The 24,540-nt window shown below is 35.2% G+C and overlaps 1 protein-coding gene across 1 annotated transcript in view; it reads right to left on the reverse strand.

Moving 5' to 3' along the window:
• Window positions 1-429: 429 nt before the first annotated feature.
• The window catches only part of Cow (Proteoglycan Cow), a 34,750-nt gene continuing 10,639 nt past the window's right edge, over window positions 430-24,540 (reverse strand). Inside the window, exons 4-12 of the mRNA XM_089237584.1 lie at window positions 23,580-23,682; window positions 23,106-23,380; window positions 20,801-20,966; window positions 16,538-16,611; window positions 14,778-14,894; window positions 11,043-11,249; window positions 9,570-9,617; window positions 9,099-9,236; window positions 430-6,720 (exon numbers count right to left, since the gene is read on the reverse strand). Of these exons, the coding sequence (XP_089093710.1) occupies window positions 6,611-6,720; window positions 9,099-9,236; window positions 9,570-9,617; window positions 11,043-11,249; window positions 14,778-14,894; window positions 16,538-16,611; window positions 20,801-20,966; window positions 23,106-23,380; window positions 23,580-23,682 (1,238 nt within the window). The 3' untranslated portion in view covers window positions 430-6,610. The remainder of the gene's footprint in view (window positions 6,721-9,098; window positions 9,237-9,569; window positions 9,618-11,042; window positions 11,250-14,777; window positions 14,895-16,537; window positions 16,612-20,800; window positions 20,967-23,105; window positions 23,381-23,579; window positions 23,683-24,540) is intronic.

Below are 24,540 nucleotides of genomic sequence, written 5' to 3' on the forward strand. Positions count from 1 at the left end.
AAATGCCCCATCCCTCCAACACCAAAGATATATGTGCGGTAACCATAAATATGCCTACATCATCAACACGTGTTGTCTTCCCAGACCTTCTATGTCTGCCAATGGGAAAAGCATTAATTTTCCTTAAATCTGTATCGGAAGAAAGTTTTCTTACGAGATATATTTTTCCCACGAAATGTAAAATCAACGATAGGACAGTGAATAGTCTCAAAGCAGAATGTTTAGCGTCGTCCTGCAACGAACCCTCGACTGACTGGAAATGTTCTGCAGAAAAAATTCCCATTTTAAAAATTTAGTTTAGTAGTAGAAAAAATTCCCATATGCTTGGTGTTTTCTACATTTTGCTTAAAATTCTTCCAGATTGTTCTGCGACATGCGTCACAGATTTCGGCATATTCTGCTTTGGAGGTTTGAATAGAAAAAAACACATACATTAACTTCTTTTTTATTTAATCTCTACATACATGTGAACAACATTCAGATCTATTTTTTCCAATTTGCATACATTATTTTCTTAATATAATTCCGAGATAGAACGTTTTTTGTGTTTCTCTCTTTTGTTCTTCTTAACACACTGCGAATACCACAACATGTCTGTCCTAGACCTTCGAAGGTAGGAGGGAATTAGTAACATTATTATTTCTTTCTTCTCTCTCAGGGAATGAAAAAAGCAACATGCAACAATGTACACTACATCGAGAAAAAGGAAAGTGTTTCACAATATACCATTACCCAGCGAAAATTTATTTATAAACTGACCTTTTCTTCTTCACTTTTTGCACAACCCCGGAATGTGCAAACGACGACTCACACAACAATAATAATAGCAAACACAATTTTTCGACTTGCCAGTGACAAGAACAGCAGATTTTGTATCAAAGATTACCAAACATATTGCGTACATATGCCTTTTATTTGTTTTTTAGATCCAAAAATGGCATCAGCGAAGCACAGAAATTATTTTTCGGGGAAAAAACAATTCCAGCAACATCTAGTACAAATAGGGGTTTTTTTCAATATAGATTCATATATGAAATCCATTATTCAGTATGTAAATCACTTGTTTCTAAATAATTTTTTTCCCCTTCAAATGAAAATGACTATCCATTCTTCACGGTATCTAGTTGAAAAATGGGCGTAACGACTAATTATGGCATGCAATTCTGAAGGTGCTATTTAAGGTTACTTTACTCTCATAACTTGTGATACATGCATATGCATGTACTGCCTAGAAGATTGGAATAACAAGTAGAAATCATTATCTTTGTATCCATGTAACAAAACCTTGAGGAACCGCACATCATATACTTTGGTAACAATACTCTGCGAAGGAGTAATTAAGTAATCCAGTCTCGTTTGTTCAGGATACGTTAGATACATGGATAAAGCTCTCGATGGATTTCGCAATATAATACTGCCTCCTCTGTAATTCAAGTCTGAAATGCTCATCAAAATTCTTTGAATTTGCACACCAAAACCAACTTCCCTACATGAGATCGAAATCAGACCTGAAATAATCAAACTCTGCCATTTGTAATCCACGAAACCAAAGTTTAACCCAATAATCATTCTCTCTCAAAGTCATTGTTTGCAAAGTGTTCAATACTTAGTATTACTTTATTTGTCCCGCAGAATTATGATATGAAATCGCATGCCATAAAATATATGGGTGTCAGATATGTATGTAAACCTTATATCCCCCCAACGTGATATGCAAAATCTGTGACACGTAACATGACAATCATGATTCACAATTATTATACAAATGCTCCATCCATTGATATACATAACGATTTGTAACACGGGAAAACCAAATATCGACACACAGCTGCAAAAGTTGACAAGCCTGACACCAGATTGTTTTCCGTTATAAGTGAAACATAATAATAATCTTAACGGCTGAGTAAACGTTCAAATGATACATAACGTACATCCACGCATTGTTCGAGGAGATAAAATATCAAGTTCAGATAATGCCAGTAAATACGTGAAACAAAAATGACTCATTTAAGAAGCAGCATACATTTGCACGATAATACATTTAGATATCACATAACAACTACATCCATCAATGTGTGCAACATTATAATTATATATTTCAAGGGTTTTTTTTATTCACTCACATTCATCATCTGATGGCTTGAATATATCAATGCGGTCAAATTAACGACACTTTGTGCCAATGAAGCAAGTCACATTGTATTCTAATTACCTATCCAGAAATATAACATTGCAAGCACTACACTCGGGGAAGAGGGGGGGGGGGATTAGTCCGAAGGATAATACAAAAGGCATGTTCATTAGATCATGCCGAATCGACTTTAGAGACCAATATGAATTTTCTTGGCATCGTTTCAGACAGCTCTCAATCGAAGCGCAATGCGCCAAAATGTTTGGAGATTTCTGCTGAAGCGTTTTGGAATTCCAAATTAAATAGAGCACAAAGTGTCAAGCATTGCGAGTAAAATACCTCAAAGCCATCAGATACGAAGACGACGACTTGGTGAAAAAATTTACAAGAGCTTCTTCACGCAAGGGAGAGAGAACATCATCGAGAGACAACAAATCCACACGCAAGAGGCGCCAAGTTTAACATAACATCAACTCAAATGGAAGACTTGGATTTTGTTGTTTGGTGATCTCAGTATCTTTATTCCTTTTTCCTCTTTTATTCAAAGAAAAGAAAAAAAGCGAAACACCTCTGGCAGGAGAGGGTGGGAGCAGGGGAGGAAATACATTCTAACGACACTTGATGGAAAAACATTTAAAGTGACTAGACTCATCAACTGCACACTGACGAAAACATAACGCACACACATATACACTCATGATCGAAGCATAATAAACTCAACTAATGAAAACATCAATTGTAACAAGATGCAAATGCAACACAACGAAAAATAATTAAAAAATTGAGCAAAAAAAACAATAATTTGTTTTCTGTTGCTGTAACACAACACAGAATTATATCCCAAAAAACATTCCAGTTTTACAGATTTAAGTTAGTTTTCTTATTTTTACGACAATATATGAGTATAACAAAATCTTTAAGTAACCGAACACGACTTCTCGTCAATAAACACTTGAAGATACTGGAATGCAAAAATGAACATAAACACCTCAGTACCAAAATCCTGAATAGAGCACTGAAATTATGATGCGAGTTATTTATTAACAGATAAAAACATAAAACGGCAAGTATTTGAATACACATTTGAGCAGCTTTTGAGAAATATCAACTTTTCTGCAAAGGATACGGACCAACTGTGCCACTGTGACTGTCGCCAAACATAATATCAATGCAACAAAAAAGTTCTTGGATGCAGAATACATTTTGCGTCTATGAGCACTACTACTTAACCATACATGCACCTCGTACACATTTCTCTGAGAAATTTCGAACAAATCTATACATGTCAAAATGTGTGTGTTCTGAGTGCATGTGTGTGGCCCTAACATATTTAAGTTGTCAGTATGGAGCTTGTTTTGTGTTCTTGCTGGTGCTGCCACCTGGCTTCCATATTTTGATGTAAAGATGGCAAATACATGAATTTTCATGTCTATGAGCATAGGATGGCATGCAAATGCCGGAAAAACATTGATTCATCACAAATAGATGAGAAACGATTGAGGCACCAGATGAAAGTGGAGATATTTTCAGCTACTAGTTTCCATGAACCACTACAATTTATTCTCTGTGGGCAGATTGTTCAATCAGTAGTCTCAGACCTGCGGACCACCAATGATTTCAAATATTGCAGGTTGTCCTAAAAAAAACCCTAGTACGAATTTAAATAACCCCTCCATTCTCTGGTAAAACAAATGTTAGAAAAACTTTAAAAAACCATCACATGCAACACTGAAGCGTGTAAGGCGAGTAGCTTAATCGGCGCAGCGAATCGAGTTCAGTAACAGTGTCATAAAAGCACATGTGAGAGTGTACATCAACATGATGTTTTTTCTCTCAGAAGTGTTGTCGCAATATCAAAGTTTACTTTCAGAACAATACACCATTAAAATAAGTGCAATGGCTTTTGTGAGAAATTTGGTGAACAGCACCTGCAGGACAAATTCAACAATCAACCGAATAGTCCAGCGGCGTAATGTGATCTCACAATATACCCAAAGATGGGCAGAAAGCCATCGTTACGTTTGTAAAATTTCGGAGGGCTCTTTGAAAATTTACCGCAGTTCAGAACTAAATAAATAAGCTTTTTAAATTTGTTTGTAATTATTTTGAAAATTCGCTAGCTGTTTGACTTTTTTGGGATACCCAGTACTTCAGTGTTGGAACATCACCAATAAGTGTCTGGAGCAGCCTAAGGGCCAAATAAGGTTGTATGGCCTATTTTGAAGTGGTACCGTTTGTTACATTTGACTTGTACATTGTTTGTTACAGTGGTACATGATTTGTTTCATAGACAATCATGCAATAAATTCAAAACTGGCATTCAAGTATTAGAACAACTGATTCGAAAAAAGCAAAGATCAAGGCCGAAGACTATGCAAACAAATCACATGATAAGCGGAAAGTGATATTCATCACAGAGTAGATCAAAAACAGTTACTTTCCTACCATCTCCAGATACCTTAAGTGCCACTGTGGTGGTCAAGTGGTCATAGTGACGGACTCGCATCGCAAGGTCCCGGGTTCGAACCCCATTGTTGCCACAGTGGTGATCGGCTGAAGTTGCTTTTCTGTGGCTCCCAACTTTGAGGCGTGGATGCCAGAGCTTATCTCCCTATTAAAAAGTCTTGCCACAGAGAGCAACAGCCTTACAAATGGTACAAATATTCAGTTATTACACTTCACTCACTTACTTCTGAAATATAGATGGCAGCACTAAAGAAGTCAGACACAACCCTAGATACACACTCAGACTGTTAGTTAGACACACTTACACCTCCGGCACAACTCACTAGGTAGTAAATTGCCCATAGACGGCGATAGACCTCAGTTGTGTTCGGATTGAAAGAAAAAGATACCTCAAGCTACTAGTAAGCAGCTGACAGTACAAAAATCTATTCAGTGTCCAGGGGGAAAAAATGCTGCGATGGTGAATGAATGAATGTCAGAACACTGCCACCAGACTTATCTCACTGCCGAGATCTCTTCCAGTCTAGCTGCATGGCAGGGTCTGAAACAGATGTGATTCCGATACAGCCATGATAATTTCTTTGATCAAAATTTCTCGTCAAAAGCTTGATTAATAGAAGCTCTGTATAGTTTAGAAAGTCCGATGAGAATTGAAAACGAAGTGAGGCATGTGACCGAAAGAAATGACTTAAAATTGAATTTATGAAATCGGGACAAGGTGCATGCTGATACACAATAAAGCTGAATTCAGGATAACAATTGTTACAGCGAGGCGAATAATGTGTTTTTTTTTACATCCAGCGTCAATAAAATTTTAAAATACCAAAAAACATGACCACAATCCTCTCATGATAGTAACACCATTTCAATTATAATATGATAAAAAAAAGATGTATCGAAGAAACCTCATCTCGTACATTATCAAGTTTCGAGACTAGAATTGAACCATACTGCTGTTAGTATGAGTATCGACGCCACTGAATAAAATTCTTATGTAAATTTTTGGTAAACATCGTCATATAGATTTAAAAAAAAAATTATTCTGTTAATGTATCCATGTTCTCGCAAGTCTTTAAAAGGGTGATTTTGAAATTCAATCAAGATTTTTCTTTGGTGGTATTTTATTCAGCGAATCCTTTGATTTGTGGCAAAAAAAAAGAGTTATCAACCAAACATCACTATGTATATGGATTTTCAAACCAGTGGAACTGAACCACTAGAGATGTTGAAAACGTTTTTAGAATCGGCCACATGGGGGAATGTCCAATTCATGTTTAACTGCCTTCCGTATATGCATTCATTGATACACGAAATGGAAAAAAAAGTTTTTGTACATGGAGGGACAAAAATGTTTGACAGAATTCTTGCTCCAAGCATGAATAAGCATTGACAGCAGTGCCATCTATATATGGTGCAAAGATTTTTAATTGGATCTATCAACAAAATTTAGTATTATTGTCTTGCTTGTTCATGTACAACGTTAGCATCTGACTACTTGTTTACAGGTAGAAAAAAGTCCAATTTTTTTTCAGTGGTATGAAATTATAATGGATTGCGCGTTTCAATTAATTAAAAACTAGAGAAAGAGAGAGCAAAACTAACAGCAGCTACGTAGGGGAAAAAAACAAAACAAATGCTGCAGAGAAATACAACACCACCAGCACAAGGGAATCTCTGTACGATTCTACCAATGCATAAATATCTACAATGAAAAACAATATTTGCCAAAGAGAATAAATGTTCGTAACTGTTATAGCAAATCCTATAACTCTTAAAAAAATCACATCAAACAATCGACAAGTTAACCTCGTATTATCAAACACATTTTTTTCCCACACGTGTTCATGTGCAACTTGACTAGACATTGTGTGAACTTTGAGAAAGCTGCGAAAATTGTAAATAAATAATGGAATGAAAATTAAATGAGAAAACGAGAAGTAAAAAAAAAACAAATGATCAATAAAATATTTGAAAAAAAATGAAAGCTCTTTTTTTACGGTAATCTCAATGAAATCAGAAATCTAATGGTCGATCGGCTGAGCCCTCTTGTTCCTCACTGCTGTCGTCCTCATCGTCCCCAAGAACTGGTTCATGATGATATTGACCTCTCCTCAAAAGACCCTCTGAAAATTAGAAATGATAATGATCAATGTTTTTATGGATGCATTACAAAAAATGTACAAAATAGTGACATAGAACGATTCATAAAACGATGTGCAGAAATCGTTAAAATGAAAGAAAACCTTTATTCTTGCATTAGAAAAAAAAATTGGTGTTGGGGGAAGGAATGAAGAGATATTCTCATACACACTGAGTGGCCAAAAATTAGGAACGCCTCTCACTCAAACTTAGACTTGTCCGTCCAGCACGTGAGTTGACGTAATAAACAGGATTTGCTGATAAAAAGCTTTCTACTGGTCAGAAGCGCCAGTTAACATTGCAATTTGCCTGTTCACGGAGAAAAACAGGAGATTTTAATGACATTGAACATGGCACCATTGTGGGTGCCAGAAGGGGCGGGTTCCAGTATTTCTGAAGCCGCTAAACCCTCTTGGCCTTTCTCGTACAGCAGTATCTTCAGTCTTTAAAGAATGGTAGCTAAGCCAAAAATCTTTGGGCGGAATAGAGGGCGGAAATCGCTTGTGAACGAAGGAGGTGCCATTTGACTGACACGCATTATGTGCAGCAACACACAACCAATTGAAGAACAATACAATTCAGGATCATCACAAAGCATATCCGTACCCTCTAAAAGACGGATCTTAAAACGAATTGGTTATAGCCGGTGACCAACAAAAGTCCCTTTGATTTCGCTGCAAAACCAAAGAAAACTGCTTTTGTGGGCTAGAGAATGCCAAAATTGGCCACTTCATGAATGAAAGGAGATTGTCTGGTCTGACGAGTCAAGATTTCTCCTCCATGACGTTGATGGCAGAGTCTGTGTGTGGCACAAGCAGCACGAAACCATGAATCCAGCATGCCACATGACAACTGTTCAAGCGGTTGGCAGTGGATTCATGGTCTAAGGAGCATTTTCCTAGTATACTCTCTCCATACTTCTAGTATTTCCATTGGAAACATCCATCAATGCCAGTGCCTACCTCCATATTGTTGCTGGATACGTGCACTCATTTATGGTCATCATGTTTCCTGATGATAATGATGGCTATTTCCAGAAGGACAATGCACCCTCCAATTGGGCTGGAATTACATCGGATTGGTTCGAGGAACATGATTTCGAGTTTCAATTGCTTCAATGGTCCTCTCAGTCACCCAATCTCAACCCAAATGAGCATTTGTGGGACAAGATTGAAAGGTCTGTTAAAAGCCCAGAAACATTCTAATCTGAGGAAATTAAGAGCTGCCATTTCATTAGCACAGGCTGATATTCCTCCTCAATGGTTTCAGCAACTTGTTGTGTCCATGCTTAGAAGGACATCTGCTGTCATCAAAGCCAAAGGAGGTCCAACACGATATTAGTGATGAGTAGCAAGGTGTTCCTAATTTTTTTGGCCACAGGGTGTATGATACATGTCGCCCAATTTCCAGACTTGAGAAATCTCTAGTTTGGCACATAAATAAATATTTCTCTGTAAAAAAAAAATGTCATGCTAATAAAAAATAAAACCGCATAGAGTGACCATATGAGCTGTTTTCCGGGACATTTTTATTTTCTGCGTAATTTTGGACGTCCAAATGTTTTGAAATAAAAATTCATTTTCGACAAAGACTCTTGAATTTTATTCTTCACCGGAATTGAGGGATAAATTTATTTTGCAAACTTATAAATTATGTTATGATAATTCAACTATGAATATTTCTCTCACATATCAGTCATTTTAACCAGTCATTTGGCTACGACTGCATATGCCATTGTGGCGAGTCTTTATCACATGGATACGATGGAATAATTACTCAGGCAGTCTGCCACCTGCACAGGCATCCTTCTACTTTATTACCTTGCTACAAGATGGAGTTAAACAATTATATTTCAAGGTCTGGGATTATTATTACCAGAGGCTGATTTAACGGTGGCCCACCAGGCGAAGGGCCCCGAAAAACCCCAACTTTACACTTTTTCCAATTTAAGGGGCCCAATATTTTCTTCAGCACCCGGGGCCTCAACTGACCTTAATCTGCTTCTGATTATCGCTATTATCTTCGCCATGCTTTGCAAAGCTGCATCCCCCGTGTTTTTTAGAATATATATTCCATCTTATAGTTAGTAACATACAAGGAAAAATGATGAGATTTACATGTCATTTTATAAATTTCAATACATAATTTTTAACATGAATTAGTCAAAAATATTTTACTGTATTCATTTTGAACTTCGGCAACCAATGTTGTCATTGCATTTGACCAAATGAAGGATGGGAATCTATTGGTCAGTTGCAATTAACAAGTTGCAGATCGCTGGTCTATGACAATGAAGAAATCTACAGTTTTGCTTCTCACAAACACATTTCAAAAATTGGAATGATAAAAATGTTTTCATTACCACAATCGGGTCGTCCTCTACGTCTGGTATTGGTGAACTCTACACCATGCTTGTCAACACACCAGCAAGTTCCAGAACCATTATGGCACTGGGTTGGAAGATAATATCCATCCTCATCACAAAGAGGAGTGTATCCACCTAAAAAGTAAAAGCCATATTATGTGACTAAAGCCATGACATCCTTTGCGTGTGCGTGAATCCTTCTATATTTTAATTTTGAACCATTTTTTTACTATGGGAAAACACACGCATGACATATTTTCTTGCCTTCCATCAATACTAATATTTATCGCAAAAAAAAAATTTGTGAAATTAGGTGTTGGGCAAAAACAATATAGCAAAATATATTTTTAGAAAATATAAAAACTGTGTTACGATCTAAAACTTTTCTTAGAAAAAAATTATAAATTGGTAATGAATGCACGTCATCAATCAGGAACATTGTAATTATTCAATGATTAAGATTCTCACCAATAACTCCTTGAGGGATTCTTCTCAAAGCAGCAGCACATGGACGCTCTAAGAGGGGAAAAAAATTTAAATTAACACATTTCAGAAGCAAAAGTACGCCCAAACCTTTAACAAAATTATGTAATATGATAATCATAGAAGGAACACTTAGATAAACTTTGATTAAAAACTGAAACAAAAATTGAAGGAACAGTAATGATGATATTAATGCAGGGTTTCCAGCAAAATCTTCATAATCATTTCACTGTGATCAAAACTCAAAAATTTCCCTAACTTTTTCTGACCGCAACTCCAGAAGAAAGAAATATACAGTGGAAGCTTGATATAACGATATTATGCAGACCAAGAAAAAATATCATTGTAGAGGGGTTATCATTATATCGAGAAGTAGCATTAATTATCAAATCATCACCAAATTTATGTTAGTGTTTGCATCTATTCTTGATTGGCATTATTAGCGCCAATAAAAGCTATTTATAAATACTTATTTGCAGCAAAAACTTCAAACTGATTAGTTGATGAATGAAATTGACTTAGTTGTTTCCCCCTGTAAAGTGGTTTACCGTACAATACTTTTGTGTACTGCACACACTACAGCTTTGTGTTCACGGCAACTTCATTAACGCTTTCTGAGGGAAGACTACAAAATACCAATGCTATCAAATTCCCTCAACAGAACAAATACTGTTGAGGAATTTCAAAACATACGGAAATTATTTTGAGCGGGAGAAAAAAAATGGTTGTAGCAGTTTAGAAATCAAAAAATATTGCAATAGAATTTATCGTAGTAAAAGATATTGCTGCATCCAGTGGAATTTAACATTAGACTATATGCGATTCCAAACAAGATGTGAAAAAATATTTTTGTAGAGGGATTCATAGTTATATGGAGTATTGTTGTTGAGGGTTTTGCAGAAATTAAAAATCTTAACTTTTGAAAGTTCCAGTTTTTCTATGTGACAAATATTTTGCATTTTCCCTGACTTTCCAAGTCACTGGGAACCCTGTAACAATATTTTGAAATGCAGACTGTTCCAGTCATGTATTATATGCATCTGATTATAAATGGAAATGAATCAACCTGTAAATTTTTGGATTTTATAGTAGATATTCTATAAAGGTTAATGAGTTGTGTGCTTTTCCCACTTCCATATTTTAAGTACAATATTTTGTATGCAATATTCAAAAAAGCTACAGTCATTGTGTACGAGTCAACGATAAAGAGTCTTTAAAGCAGTTAATGCAGAGTTTCTGCTGTTGATCACCATTTCGACGAATCAATAGAAATATTTCGCTCAGCGAGTAAAAAAAAAAGAAGATAAAATTTGACAAATAACAGGTTCAACAGGTTATACAATATGTTCATGCGAATCTTCGACAACTCAATATAAATATGGAATTTATAATTTCTGCACAGTATTCCTATCAGCCATTTAAAGCAAACAAACAAGAAAACAAATTTTTCCCACTCACGAGACTTGTCAAAACAGGAGCACCATTCATATGGGCTAAGTACAAGGTCTCGCTCGATGTCACAGTCCAAAAGATATGGTCTCAAGCAATGCTCCCTGTCATCATTTTCTAGATCATACAGTTCCTGAAGGGACAACTTCAGATCGCCGTCCGTGTCCAAATGTTGAAACATCCAACTGACTTCTGGTTTGCAATCTGGCAATTCCGCTGCAACATCAATAAGTATAACAACAACTAAGCAACAAGGATGCAGTTTCATGACCATCATAGAGTTACATTTGATATCATATTAAAGTAGAGTTTATTTCGAAATAATCTAAAATCTGTTGTACCTCAAAAGTAAAGTAATGTCACATTTGTACATAACGAGACTAGTACCAAGTTTTGCATATCAATGGCTTAGAATAAAAACCCGCGGCTTAGAATAAAAACCCTATGTATCAAAAATCCAAAACTTGACAGGAAGAATAAAATAAGGCTAATATAGCCATTGAAGAACATGTATACACACCCCCTTTTTTTATATAAAGAGCAGATCGGTACCGATTATTATATAATCAGGCTCGCTTATAACAAACAGATATTAATTTTCACATATAAGAAAATTTTTGATGTCCTGTGGATTTCATATAGAGTATCTGTGCTATTTTAATTGCTTAAAACTCACACAGATTTCAGCGATCCAGCAAATTATGACTATAATGAATTTTCCAATCATTTTCGAAGATGAAACTCTTACTTAAATCTTCTTATCTGTAAAAATTTACCTTTCTACAATATGTAGCAACACTTGATAATGCCTCTTTTATTTCTCTGCAAGACTTAGGGCATTTCTGAGTACTGTGAAATCTTTCTTCTCATGCTCCCCCATTTTTTAAACTTTTCTGTGTTAACTCCTGTTTTGTTCATAGAAAACATTATCAGAGGTGAAATTTCCAAGAATCTAACTTTCAAAACACACTTTAGTTCACACATTAACCAATCTTTAGCTAGATTAAGCTGTAGTTTCAGGCGAGTTAATTTTTGTGAATTTCAAGCACAAAATCGCAGTCTGTTGCTTCAAAAATTAAAGCTACACAGTCATTGGTAATGGAACCTACGGGCTGAGGCAATTTGAGCCTTCCCCCCCAATAATTGATGCATATACAATGCACTACACCCTTCCTCCCCCCCAAAGTATGCATTTTTTAATTCCATATACAAGGGATGACTAGCAACTTTCAGCCTTCCCAATGTTTTCTTCATGTCTGTGTCTAGGTACAAAACTGTTTGAAAGCCAAAAATGGAAAAAAATTGACGTATAGAAGCTATTCAGGATTTCAACTATACAGATATTTTCTAGATATTATGCTGAGGTAAAGTAGGGGGGAAAAGGATGCAAGAGGGCTTGGGTTTCAGTCCCGGCAGAGACAGGATGACTTTTCATTCTGAGTTCAACTCACCAGAAAATATGTTTCCTTGATATCTTGGGCTGAGAAAAAGCCCTCTGTCTCTCTCTATTCAGACAATTTTGAAGAGCAAAAAGGAATTGCAGGAAAAGGTTTTCGAATGGCAAACTGAAAATCTAAAAGGAGAAACTCAAAGAAGGAGCTTTTTTTAAATGGTTTAGACCATTTTAAAAAAAGCTCCTTTTATGTCCCTTCCTAATAAGGGACGAAAAAATGCTCTGATAACCAGGCTCTAGGTAAAAGAAAAAAGCATTTTTACAATCACATCATGAAGAAAAATACAACAAACATTTTCACTTATGTATCTAATTAGGTAGGATTTTTATTAAAATTTGGACCTGTTTCGATTAGTTTAATCTCTATTTATTTCAGACTATTGAAAAATCTGTATCGTACATTTCAATTATGTTTCACTTTGCTTAAATGCATAATATAACATAAAACACATAATTTTTTAAGCTGGTGCGGATACAACGGAGTTCGTGAATAACGAACAGTTTCGATGTTTTCCCCTGACTTAGTTATAAGCAGGTCCGACTGTATTTTTAAACAGCTGTAATAGGTGAGATATGAGGTTCTCAACATAAAACTCTCAAACCCCTGATTAATGGTCCCCCCTCTTTTACGTAAATTTTTTTTTGTACCGTCGGTGTCTGCAAAAGAGAGGGGGTTGAACTGTATATCTCATTAACTGTATAATATTAACTATATAATATCTGCACTTCCTATGTATGGCAGAACCTGATTAAACACAATTTGAGTGACTTTCAAAATGGTTTTTTTTTGCAATTTTTGTTAAGCTGATCATGTAGCAAGACAACGAACAGAGAAAACACGAAATCAGAGGAACGAACTAATAAATTCCTATTACACACGAACCTGGTGATATGCATAACAACCAGCTGACAGTGATGTTACCAAAGAAGAAAGAAGTAAAGTAAAATTCTTCTTTTGCAGACACTCCCGGGGGCAAAAAAATTTCACTGTAAAAGAGGGGTGACTACATCAGAGGGTGGGGGGGGGGGGTCCCATTGAAACTGTAAAATACAGTATTAACCAGGGTTGGTAAAAAAAACATTTTTTTTTGGTTTAAATAGCATTAACATTAAAAACTATAAAAATTAGGTGAATATAATGTATTTAATGAAGCATAAATAATGCAGATTAATTAGCAATGATTTACGATATACAGGGTTATTATAACTAAAGTTCTGATTTCAAAATATTTTTTAAAAAACCATCGTCAGAATGGCTTCACAATTTACATGAATATTCCTGAAGCAATGGAATTTTAAATGGCAAAAAATATTTAAAAATGTAAAATTAACTACATTGTACTTATCCAACATGTGGGAAATTTGCTTGCACAATGGAAATGGCAGCCAGTCAGGGCAAAATGATAACTTAATTAGCATTGCGCGATTTCATAATTCATGGAAACATCACGAAAATAAAGTAATTGAACAAATAAAACTACAAACTGTTAAATATGTTGTCCACTGTGTTCTGGCTATGAGGTGAAAGCATAAAAACACTTGTTTAACAACAGATGCTATGGTCATGCTGTGGATGTGCTTGCAATTCACCAATGTTTGCAATCTGACCCCTGTTCATAAGATTTTGAGGTTACCCCCCCCCCCCCCCCCCATAGCCAGAAGTTGCAAGGGCTTTGTTGGTATTGCAATGTGCATCGTGATAAAAGTTGTGCTATCCACACACTGATGTTGTTGAAGCGCCGAAATGAAGTGGTTACACAAAATGGTAGTATCCTGCTGGCCAAGAACAGAATAATCTATTTGCATATTTTGCACTTTTCTTCTTTTGCCAAAGAATTTTCATTGTTTCAGGAGTGTCCATGCAAATTTTCAAGTATTTCTTGCATAGTTTTGTGTTTTGCATAGTTCAGGAGCTATGTATGTCAGATTTGTGCCAGTAAAATTTAAGTGTGATTGTGCTTGGCAGTCTGTGATACTTTCGAGATCCTGTGAAGAGAAGCAAATAGCATATGATGGGAAAAGGCAGAGTTCATCTGATCGGGGGAAAGGATAGTAGCAAAGGTTGGAGACAAAGTAAAACCCTCGTTAGTAATTTATAATATTTCCACTGTTCATATATGAAACCCCTTCCAAAAGTAACCATGAATTCATGGGCAAATTTTTCTGTTCAGTTACTGTCTGCAAAATAATGGATCTACCTCATACGAAACAAACTAAATCAACACATGCCAAAAGCAACGGCATTGAGTATTCATAACATCCACAAAAATTCTATGAAAGTTGATACTCACTGTGACTCAATCGAAATGACCTTCTCCTGGACTGTCCACGACGGTGGTCCGCCATAACTACTGAAAACCAGTCCAACAAACGATCACCCATTGCTTTCAATTCATTCTCTGTACAACCTAAAACACAAAATTTTAGATACAGTCGATTCAACACCATACTAAGCTTCACATTAATAAAAGTCAATTTTAACATTTTTCCTTGAATTTGAATATACAGTAAAACCTTGATAAGTCGTCACCTCAAGTTATCGAAAAATTATGACGGCTTAAGCGGAGTGACGACTTAAGCGAAGTTCCGCCAGTTTTAATGTGCGATGTTATGAAAATCGTATAAATTTAAAGTAATGTTACATTTATTAAAGTATGAATCAAAATAACAATATTAATAAAATTTATAGATTGCAAAAGAAAAAATAATATAGCAAATTTTTATCTTTTTTATCTCTTATTACTTAAATTATCGTGGTGAAATGTAGTGTACACTTTCATTTAAACTAGTAATTTTTAATTTATATACTAACAGAGCAACTATTTGAATAAGTAGCTTTTCTTAGTAGCTCTATAACACATTAATTTTACATATACATCAAATTTAATTTTAGTGTTTGAATTCTTCATCAGTAGTTCATGATGCAACTACAAAGTAATCTCGAACACTTTTGACTTGGTGGAGGGGCCCTGGGCAGGGAAAAGTAAACAGAAGACCTCAACTTGGGAAAGCATGTCTAATTTTTTCAACAAAGATATTTTGTTTAAATTTCAAGCCCTAAATTAGTAGAGTCCATGCTTTCTATGATTATTTATTTCCCGCACCTGCGTTGAACTTTGACTTTAACTTGATTAATTTGATTCTTCGATTTATACATAATTTTTGATTTCCTTGCACTATACATTGCACATGGTCACAGGAAAGATGTTTTGGTGCTCAAAAAAAGGTTCTATTAACCACGACTTATAAAGATTTGACTGTTAAGCCATGGTCTGGCAAGTCAAGATGCCCAAAACAGAATGTTTTGCATTATTCTGCAACGAGCCCTTAACTGGCTGAAAATGTTCTGTGGTAGAAATCCCCACAAAGCATGCATGGAAGAGTATTTTCTTTCTCTTTTCTTAAGATCTTTCCCAAGTCATTCTGCGCTATATGAAAGTTTTTATTACATTCTGCTTTGGGGTCAAGACCAAGATCTTTGCCAAAAAGTATACATATCTTCAGCTGCTTCCCAGGTTTCTATTTTCAGCACCTTAAAAATGAGCTCAGCTGGTTACATGTGCTGTTCTGATTGAATGGATGATAATTCATCATCATTAAAATATTAAACCAGTCATTCGCACAGAAAATGGTTTATGGTTCATAAAATTTTTATGGTTCAATGTTTTAATGATGAAAATAAATCAATTTGTAGCTAGGGTAGCATACGTTGGGGTATGACTGTTGGTTTGAGGAGCAAGTTATTATTTATACACATAAATTTGCCACAGCAAAGTCCTGATCTTAATCCAATTGAGGGCATATTGGATGAAATAGAGATCTAAAAGATAATTCACTATTCTTTTTTATCTAAAAAAAAATACTTAAGGAATTGTTGATACATTTCACTGTGTTTAACGCTCCCTCAAACAATGAAGAGACATATCCATTTTATAGTAAAAGAAAAAGGTGGTCCTACAAAATGTTTGAGCAGTAAATAAATAAAATATAAGATTGAACATTATTAGTTTTTTGGTTGTAGATGGTATATTGAAAATCAAAGTCCTTTCACCTCTTTCAATGATTGGAGTAACAGCTTTTTCAACATGAATGACTGAATTCTTGGTAGAATCAACTAAGTTGGACCTGCAAATAGATTTGAATATTTTTTTTTTCAAAATGATATAGCTGAATCAAGGCACAGAAAAGTAAAAACATGAACAAAAACATGATCTATACTTTTAGAAATATAATTTTCGGCTTACCTTCTTACCTAGGAACAGTGTCAGAATTAAAAAATTAAGGTCACTAGCCAAACGGACCATGAATATGAGAACCTACTGGTCCGCAGAACTCATGACTGGTCTGATAAACCACAACTGTTGATTTTGTGTTGTGGCTTTATTCAAAAACGAGTGTGGAGAAGGTTTAAAGAGAGGCGTTGTTTTTTAAATCGCGAGACATACATTTTCAGGAAAAGTTCTGCCAAAGACATTATCTTCTAAGAAGATATATCTATATATATAAAATTGATTTTCTGTGTGTGTGTGTGTGTGTGTGTTCTCTATACAAATCTACAATTTTAGATCGATCGTCACCAAATTTTGCATATATACCAAATGGGACCCGACTTGAACGATAGGCTACTTTAAAATTTCGTCAGACCAGGGCAAATGCCCCAAATGGGCAAAAAACTGTCCGACAACAATGGTTTTTGGGCCTCAACAATCACTTTCCGAACGTTTACTTTGGTTACCGTGGTTCCCTAGCAATGCGTCTCAGACGTGTATATGCCTTTACAACGGTTTGTCACTTCTTTAATCCTGTTAGTATATGTATAATAGTTTATGCCTTTATAATGGTTTGATACATTTCCAATCCTGCCAGTAACGAGGCTTTTTGAATAGACGTAATAATCATCATCAGCATCACTTTGAGGGTCAAGAAAAGGGCGATCCTCATAGAAACCAGTGTTAAAATTGCAGATTTTACTGTAGAAATGCTGAAATTTTGTGGAGTTTTCTGTCACATCAATACTTTTAAAAATTGTATTGAATTCTAGATTTCTGAAACATTGAGTTAGATTAGAGATATACGAAGCCCGGGAGATTAAATATTAAGTAATTAGCTGGACCTACTTTCGAGTTGGACATTCATGCAATAACATTGATTTCAACTTTTTATTTATATCTTCTCAAGCATGAAAATTAATGTCTCCGTATTGTCTTTTGATATTCAACTGCATAAATTCATAGTTTAGGATGTTTTAAAATTAATTATGGGACCGTAAAGTACATAGACGAAATTCCACAGCTTCAATTAAGCAATTTTGAAAGCTGAAACAGGCAGATGGATAACTTAAAGTTCAGGGGGGGGGGGGGATCGAAATACCTAGCGCCCCATAAAAAAAGGAAAAAATATATATATTCGTTTCTATGTTTCTTTAAATCTAGATTTGTTTATTTCATGAAGTCGCGCAGGAAGTCACCATATTGGTTAACTTAGACACGGTTTGCATGTCCCTCAAAGAAAGAGGGAGATATCACGTGATCAAAACAGCCTCATTGAAGAAAACCCGGGCAGCGCCGGGTATTATAGCTAGTACAAAATATTTTGCTAAGATTCAAACAGCAACACATTAATTATTAAGAAACAAGACACAAAATATCTTCATAAATACACGTCTATGTTTTAGCAAATTCAGCAAAAACTAAGACATTTTCAGGTGTCAGGGCTGCCAAGATAGACAAAAAAGAATTCTGAAATGTGCTGTCTATGCACCCTCAGGAATAAGGGGACGAAAGGAACTAACTACACATAGACATAAGATTAAAATATTAAGATTAACATGAGATTAAGATTATCATGGCATTAAGATTAACATGGTTATATTATAATCTATTCACCCACATTTTTGTCAGATGGAAAAGATAAAAAATTAATTAGATGGATCCTAAAGGATTTAGAATAAGCAAATATTCACAATTCAAAGTGATATTCTAGTACAATGCTATTTTTTGGATGAAAATTCAATAAAATTTAATTTATGAGAACATAAGAGATTAGGATGGCACACAAATCCCGGAAAAATATTGATTCATCAAATGGATGCAAAACAATTGAGGCACCAGATGGTACATATATATAATGTATTTATACACACAGCATATAAAAATTAGTTTTGCTCATAAATTTTTGAATTTCGGCAGAGAATGTGGTTTCTAAACATTTTTTACAGCCAATAAACTTTTATTTTATCATTCAATATTTAAATGGCTGAAACAACATAAAACGACTGAGGATCGGCAATTCTCCTATAGGAAATTCTTCTGTGATAAATGTATCATGGGGGGATTTCAGCTACTGGTCCCTTGGACCACTAAAATTTTTTCTCAGTGGTCCGATCGTGTAATCAGTGGTCTCGGACCAGCAGATCACAAATGATTGCAAACACTGCCTATGAAAATGCATATTCAAGGAGAGACATGTATTACATTTTCATGTAATGATTAGCCAGGTTATAATATAAACATACATTCTCCTGAGTAAAATAAAAATGAAATCCCAATGTGTTTTTATTACCTTAATTTTACGTCCTGCATAACCTTAAAATGCATATCACAGTGAGACATTCAATTTTTATTTCCCACATTCAATCAACAACCATTTTTGTTTGCTCAGAACTATATGCAACCCTAATCCATTATCGTAAGACAATTTACCACTTTGTTGCATTTTATTCCAGAAGGGAAATTGGGGAAGGGGGGGGGGTTGGTTTCATGACCATTGTCAGAAAAAGGTAACAAAGGACAATTGCACTATATTATGAATATTATGAATATTTTGCAAAATGCACAGTGTTTTGGATACACTGTAAGAGTTCAAGGAAACCAAATGCAGAAAGATATGAAGAATATATGCTCAGATGTGCCAACTTTTGGAATCCGGAAACCCGGAGATTCTCACGAGGGGGGCACCCCCTCAGCACTCAGACTCGATAAAAAAAAAAATTCTCGAAAAACATTTCATCAATTAATTGAGAAAAAGTTTCATTCCTTCTCTCCCCCCCCCCCCCCCCCAAGGCAGGTTCTGTATTGCCCCTGAGCAGAATATAATTCCATGTCAGTCTTTTCATGCAGAATAGAGAAATCACATCTACATATTGTTCATAAAACATAAGTGTTTCCTTTCGTGGATGCTATCAGTGATTGATAATCTTGGGTATATGAACTCTTAAAAGCTTTATATAGCTTAAAGTTTCATATTTTCTTTCTGAAGACATATTTAATCCGAGGAAACAATTTAAAAACTTCAAAATACAAAGCTGCTGACGAAAAAACTTGTGTTTACTGCACGGCTGTTAATGGAATACAATAACGATTATACAGGAATTTCGGCAACCAAGGTCATGCATCTGATAAACGATTACAGATAAACGCTACGTAAACAAAGTCATGTCTTGCTAGTTGCTTAAATGCGGTCACAGAGACTTTTTTATACAACTACAACGCCACAACAGGCAAAATGCCCAATTATGGCTGCTCAATGGAAATGACCATGGCAGTCATTGACGTCACGACAACGTGGAAGCTCGCTTAAAATCTAATTGTCTGCCAAAATCCGGAGAGCGGGAGGAAGGATGAAAAATCCAGAGTCTCCCGCCTAAATCTGGAGAGTTGGAAGGTCTGCATGCTGAATACAGTTTCAGAAATTTGCCTACAATTTCATATCATGCATAGGACGTGCTGACAAAATAGACAAGTCAAGAACAAAATAATAGTTTTAAGATGAAAGAGAAGTTCTGGGCTAAAGAGATGTGGCAGACCTAGAACTCTAATTTTTTTTTTTATCATGACACCAGCCGAGGATGAATTGATTCTCCTACAGTTTCAAAAGAATATACTTCTACTCTTGGATCTCGTTATCTAAAAGTTGCTAGTCATATATTGTTTCTTACTTAGTGAGCATATATCTGGAATCATGGGCAGCTAAAGTGTTTCACACTTGTGGATGCTAAATTTGAATATTATGCAGGAAACTTTAATTTGTGAATGAATTTTGAGGATACTTGACCCATTCTACATAATGCTGTGGGTGCTTGAGCACCCAAGTTTCTGACACCACTGTCTGGAATACATGCCAGGTTCGTTACAACTGCAAACTTATAAAACTTTTCTTCGTATTAAATGTTGGTCTAGTTAATCCATCGTTTCAATTTAAACACACCATATAATTTAATTTAAATTCCTCTTTTTATTTTCAGGGTTGTTATTATTATAACTTTTTTTTAAAATTATTTTACATGCAACAATGGGTAAAGAAGTCAATTTGTCACCCTGGGGAAACTGGCTTATCTGCTTTCTTCACACTAGCGTTGCTTTTCTTTGGCGTCTTGCGTATCACATTCGACTTGTTGACTGTGTTCTGGTACTTGTTCATGTACCTGTTCCAGCGATCTTTCATTTGTGACTCTTTGTTGTGGTCCACCTGAGATTTGACAGCTGGGTAAAGGGGAAAAAAAATTCATTATTTTTGAACTCTCGAATGCTCTTTTATTAACTGTGAAAATATTTATGGTTTTTACTGAAAATAGCTATGCAATGGGTACTTACTACTACATATTGATAAAAATAAAAGCTCAAAAATTTACCAGTACTTTAATCAGTTGAATTCAAAAATGTGTACAAGAATAAATCAACCCAATAATAAGGAAATGGTTAAAAGTAAATGTACAGTCAATTGTCCATATTTGAGTCAATTTTGAACTTAGTAGTGAAAAATCAACTCCTCAACGAAATGGTGAAAGAAAACTCAAGATTCTGAAAGGTGCCCAAAGGTGCTCTTTGCACTAATAATTTGAAATTTTAAAGTGTACATTTAGTACCTAACAAAATAAAATGACATTTTTTTTTTCAAGTTAGGTGTGGGTAACCTTACTTGGGACAGAAGAGTTTTTGTATGTTGTTGCATGTTTAAGTGTGTCAGTTTCAAGTTGAAACAGGTCTTTATAAAAAAAAAGTCCTTAAGACAATTTAGACTGAAAACAGTTCAGAAATCCTTTTATTCATCAAAAATGTCACAAAAAGTTCTCTAGTAAGAAACACCACAGCACACCTCCAAAAAAAGGAACAAATGAAGTTAAGACGTACAAAACTAGAAAAACTTTTAAAGCGGAAAAACTTGACAAATGCTAATTTGTGTAACGACTTTGGCTGACATGAATGAAAACAGAACAAAACAATGAAAAGTTTGAAAAGCTAGAGAACAAAAGTTTAGAAATCTCAGTTGGACGCCAAGAGGCTTCAAAATTCTCTTAGTTTCACTTTTTGAAGCTTCGTCAATGTAATTCACAACAGGAAATGTGAAACATCTGTTTTACCCATGTAACGGATGTAACTATGTTACTCATAAAACGGATTGTGAACAGCTGCTTATTTGAACTAGCAAAAAAAGTTGTTTATATCAAGAAATTGTGATTATACTTGATATACTGCATGTAAACATTCAAAAACATAACAATGACAATGCATTTTTTAAAATGGGACAACAGTGCCTAACATATGACAGTGCCCCAAGTTTAGACAAACTTTTCTAATCAAGCCAGGCTATAACTAACAATAATAGTGTTAAAAAAAGATTGAACTGACATTTTATAAATTTTATAAGAGACACATTACCTAACACTGCCCTCAATCAGAGAAACCTTCATGCCTAAACGTAACTGTGGTGCAAACCTTAGTAGAGTTCACAAAAAAAAACCCTTATAAGTTTTTGAGTAAACACATATGAAAAACTTTCTCTCAAACGAAACATGTTCTACACGACTGAAACTAGAAAACGTGACAAATTATCGTCCAGTGAGTTTGACAAGCTCCTTCTCGGAAGTTTTGAAAATTATTATAAAACTTCATTGGTGATTCAACTTGATATTTAGCAACACCTTGCAAATTTTTATCTTTTAATACAAAATAGATATTTCGCATGTGAAATGAAACATTTAGCTGAGCTTTACCTCACTGACAATTTACGATAGAAACCCGAGTTGTTTCTACTCCTCATTGTATGACTTAAAAACACTCACACCAAAGATGACTTGCATTCATGCTTTATAGTCAGAAAACCAAAGGAAACCATCTTCAGTCGACCACCAAAGTATGATTATGCGTATCTATTGATCTTTCGTAATGGGAAGTCTGATAAGGAACCAAAAGCACTGTCATAAAATGAGGAAATGGGGGAGGGGGCTGCAAACTCAATATTTCTTCACTTTCTTTAAGTTTTATAATTTTTAAATTGACGGCAATAATTGAAAAACAGGAATATAAATTCATAATCCGGAAGCCTTGTGAGTGTGAAAAAATCGGGCACTGCCGGGGTAAATCCAGAAAGTTGGCAGTTCTGCTAATGAATTGATATGCACAGGAATGCATTATGTGCATATGCATGGCCTTAATGTATTTATGTTGTCAGAGCTACCCTTATCTCATGTTATGAGCTATAATTCATGGTACTGCAGTATTTCAGAGTTTAATTCAAAACCTACCATTGAATGTTAAAACTTTGATATGTTGATTTAAAATCAGTGGCTATATAATATGAGCATACAGAAAACACTCCAAAACCAAAAATCTTGAGCCTACCTTTACAAGGACAAAAGCCTTTACAGCTCACAGACACGGATGCCTTATGCATGCAATTGCGAAATTCCAACCTGCAGACTGATGAGTATGTGTGATTATCAGATCCACATACGAAATCTGGAACAAGCACTGGACACGGGATGCAAGGATTCTGAGACTCCTGCTTTGGAGATTTCTCGTTCTCCTCTGTTCTTTCAAATGAAATTTCATCTTCGTCTTCTGAGCTGTCAATGACAGGTGGCTTTGGTTTCGGGGTTACAGGAGGCTTGTTGGCACTGAACAAATATGGGGGAAAAAAATCATATAGGCAATACGAAATTAAGAGTTTAACCATACCAGTTGAAACTTATTGGCAGACAGTTCTTTCAATAAGAACTACATGGCAAAAACGTGAAAAAAATAATAGTTTGGTCAGTCATTAGCATATTAAAAGCAGACTCACTTTCATTTCATTAGCATTACATATATACATACATTTTAGATTTGTATTTCCGTTTGCTGACACATATTGCTACATCATCATCTTCCACAAGACACATCTGGTGGGGCTTGCACTGAAGATTTTTGCAGAGATCACCTGAAGCAAGCAGAGAGTTAGTTTTCCTTTTTTTTTTATGAATTATGGTAACACAAATGAATACAGGGCCTGAAAAATCCTAGGCGACTAAAAAATTGGCATTCAATGCCCAAACTTTTTATCCAAGGTTACTATTGGAACCTGAGTACAACACAGAAATTTTGGAATTTATATCAATGCATCTATCAATACTGAAGAGGGCTACTATGTAATGAAAAAGTCAAAAGAAACATAATTTTTTGCGTTTTTTTGGGAGAAAAAAAATGTTTGCTTCTTAAAAAAAAGTATTTTGGTGCTGGCTAATTTTTTTTTTTAGATTCATCAAGCCCAGCACAAATACATAATATGAGGTTTGTTCAAAGGTATCTGATCATAATTTTTCATACATAAACCAGTGAAGTTAGGGAGGTATGGTTTGGTGCATATATGTAGGTGATTTTAGTGCACATGTTTGAATTTTTACCTGCCTGCAGAAGATGCCAGTAACTGGCAGACTGCCGATGAATGAGAAAGTGTAAGTGAGCGCAGTCACGTTTTCGTTTCTTGCAATGAAAAGAAAAAGTTGAACAATGCTTTACTGTAATAAATTTTGTGTGAAGTGTGGTGATTCCTGAGTGAAAATATTCCATAAGATTCAACAGACCTTCCACCCGGTTCATCCTTGTCAGAAAACTTTCCTGACACAGGGGTACAACAAAAAATGGTGACTTGACCACAGCAAAAAATTGCTACCACAGGGAGTCCCCCATCGAGGGATTAGCGAGCCAACCTCTCGATGAGTATAAAAAACAAGCATGCCAATTGGAATCGGCAATAAATTGTAGGTCCCGGTCTAATTAGCCCTTGTGTGCAGAAAAT

The sequence above is a fragment of the Pholcus phalangioides genome, unplaced genomic scaffold, assembly GCF_987345545.1.
Source record: "Pholcus phalangioides strain wild (caught in Gottingen) unplaced genomic scaffold, Ppha-v1.0 ptg000010l_1, whole genome shotgun sequence".
Classification (NCBI taxonomy): domain Eukaryota; kingdom Metazoa; phylum Arthropoda; class Arachnida; order Araneae; family Pholcidae; genus Pholcus; species Pholcus phalangioides.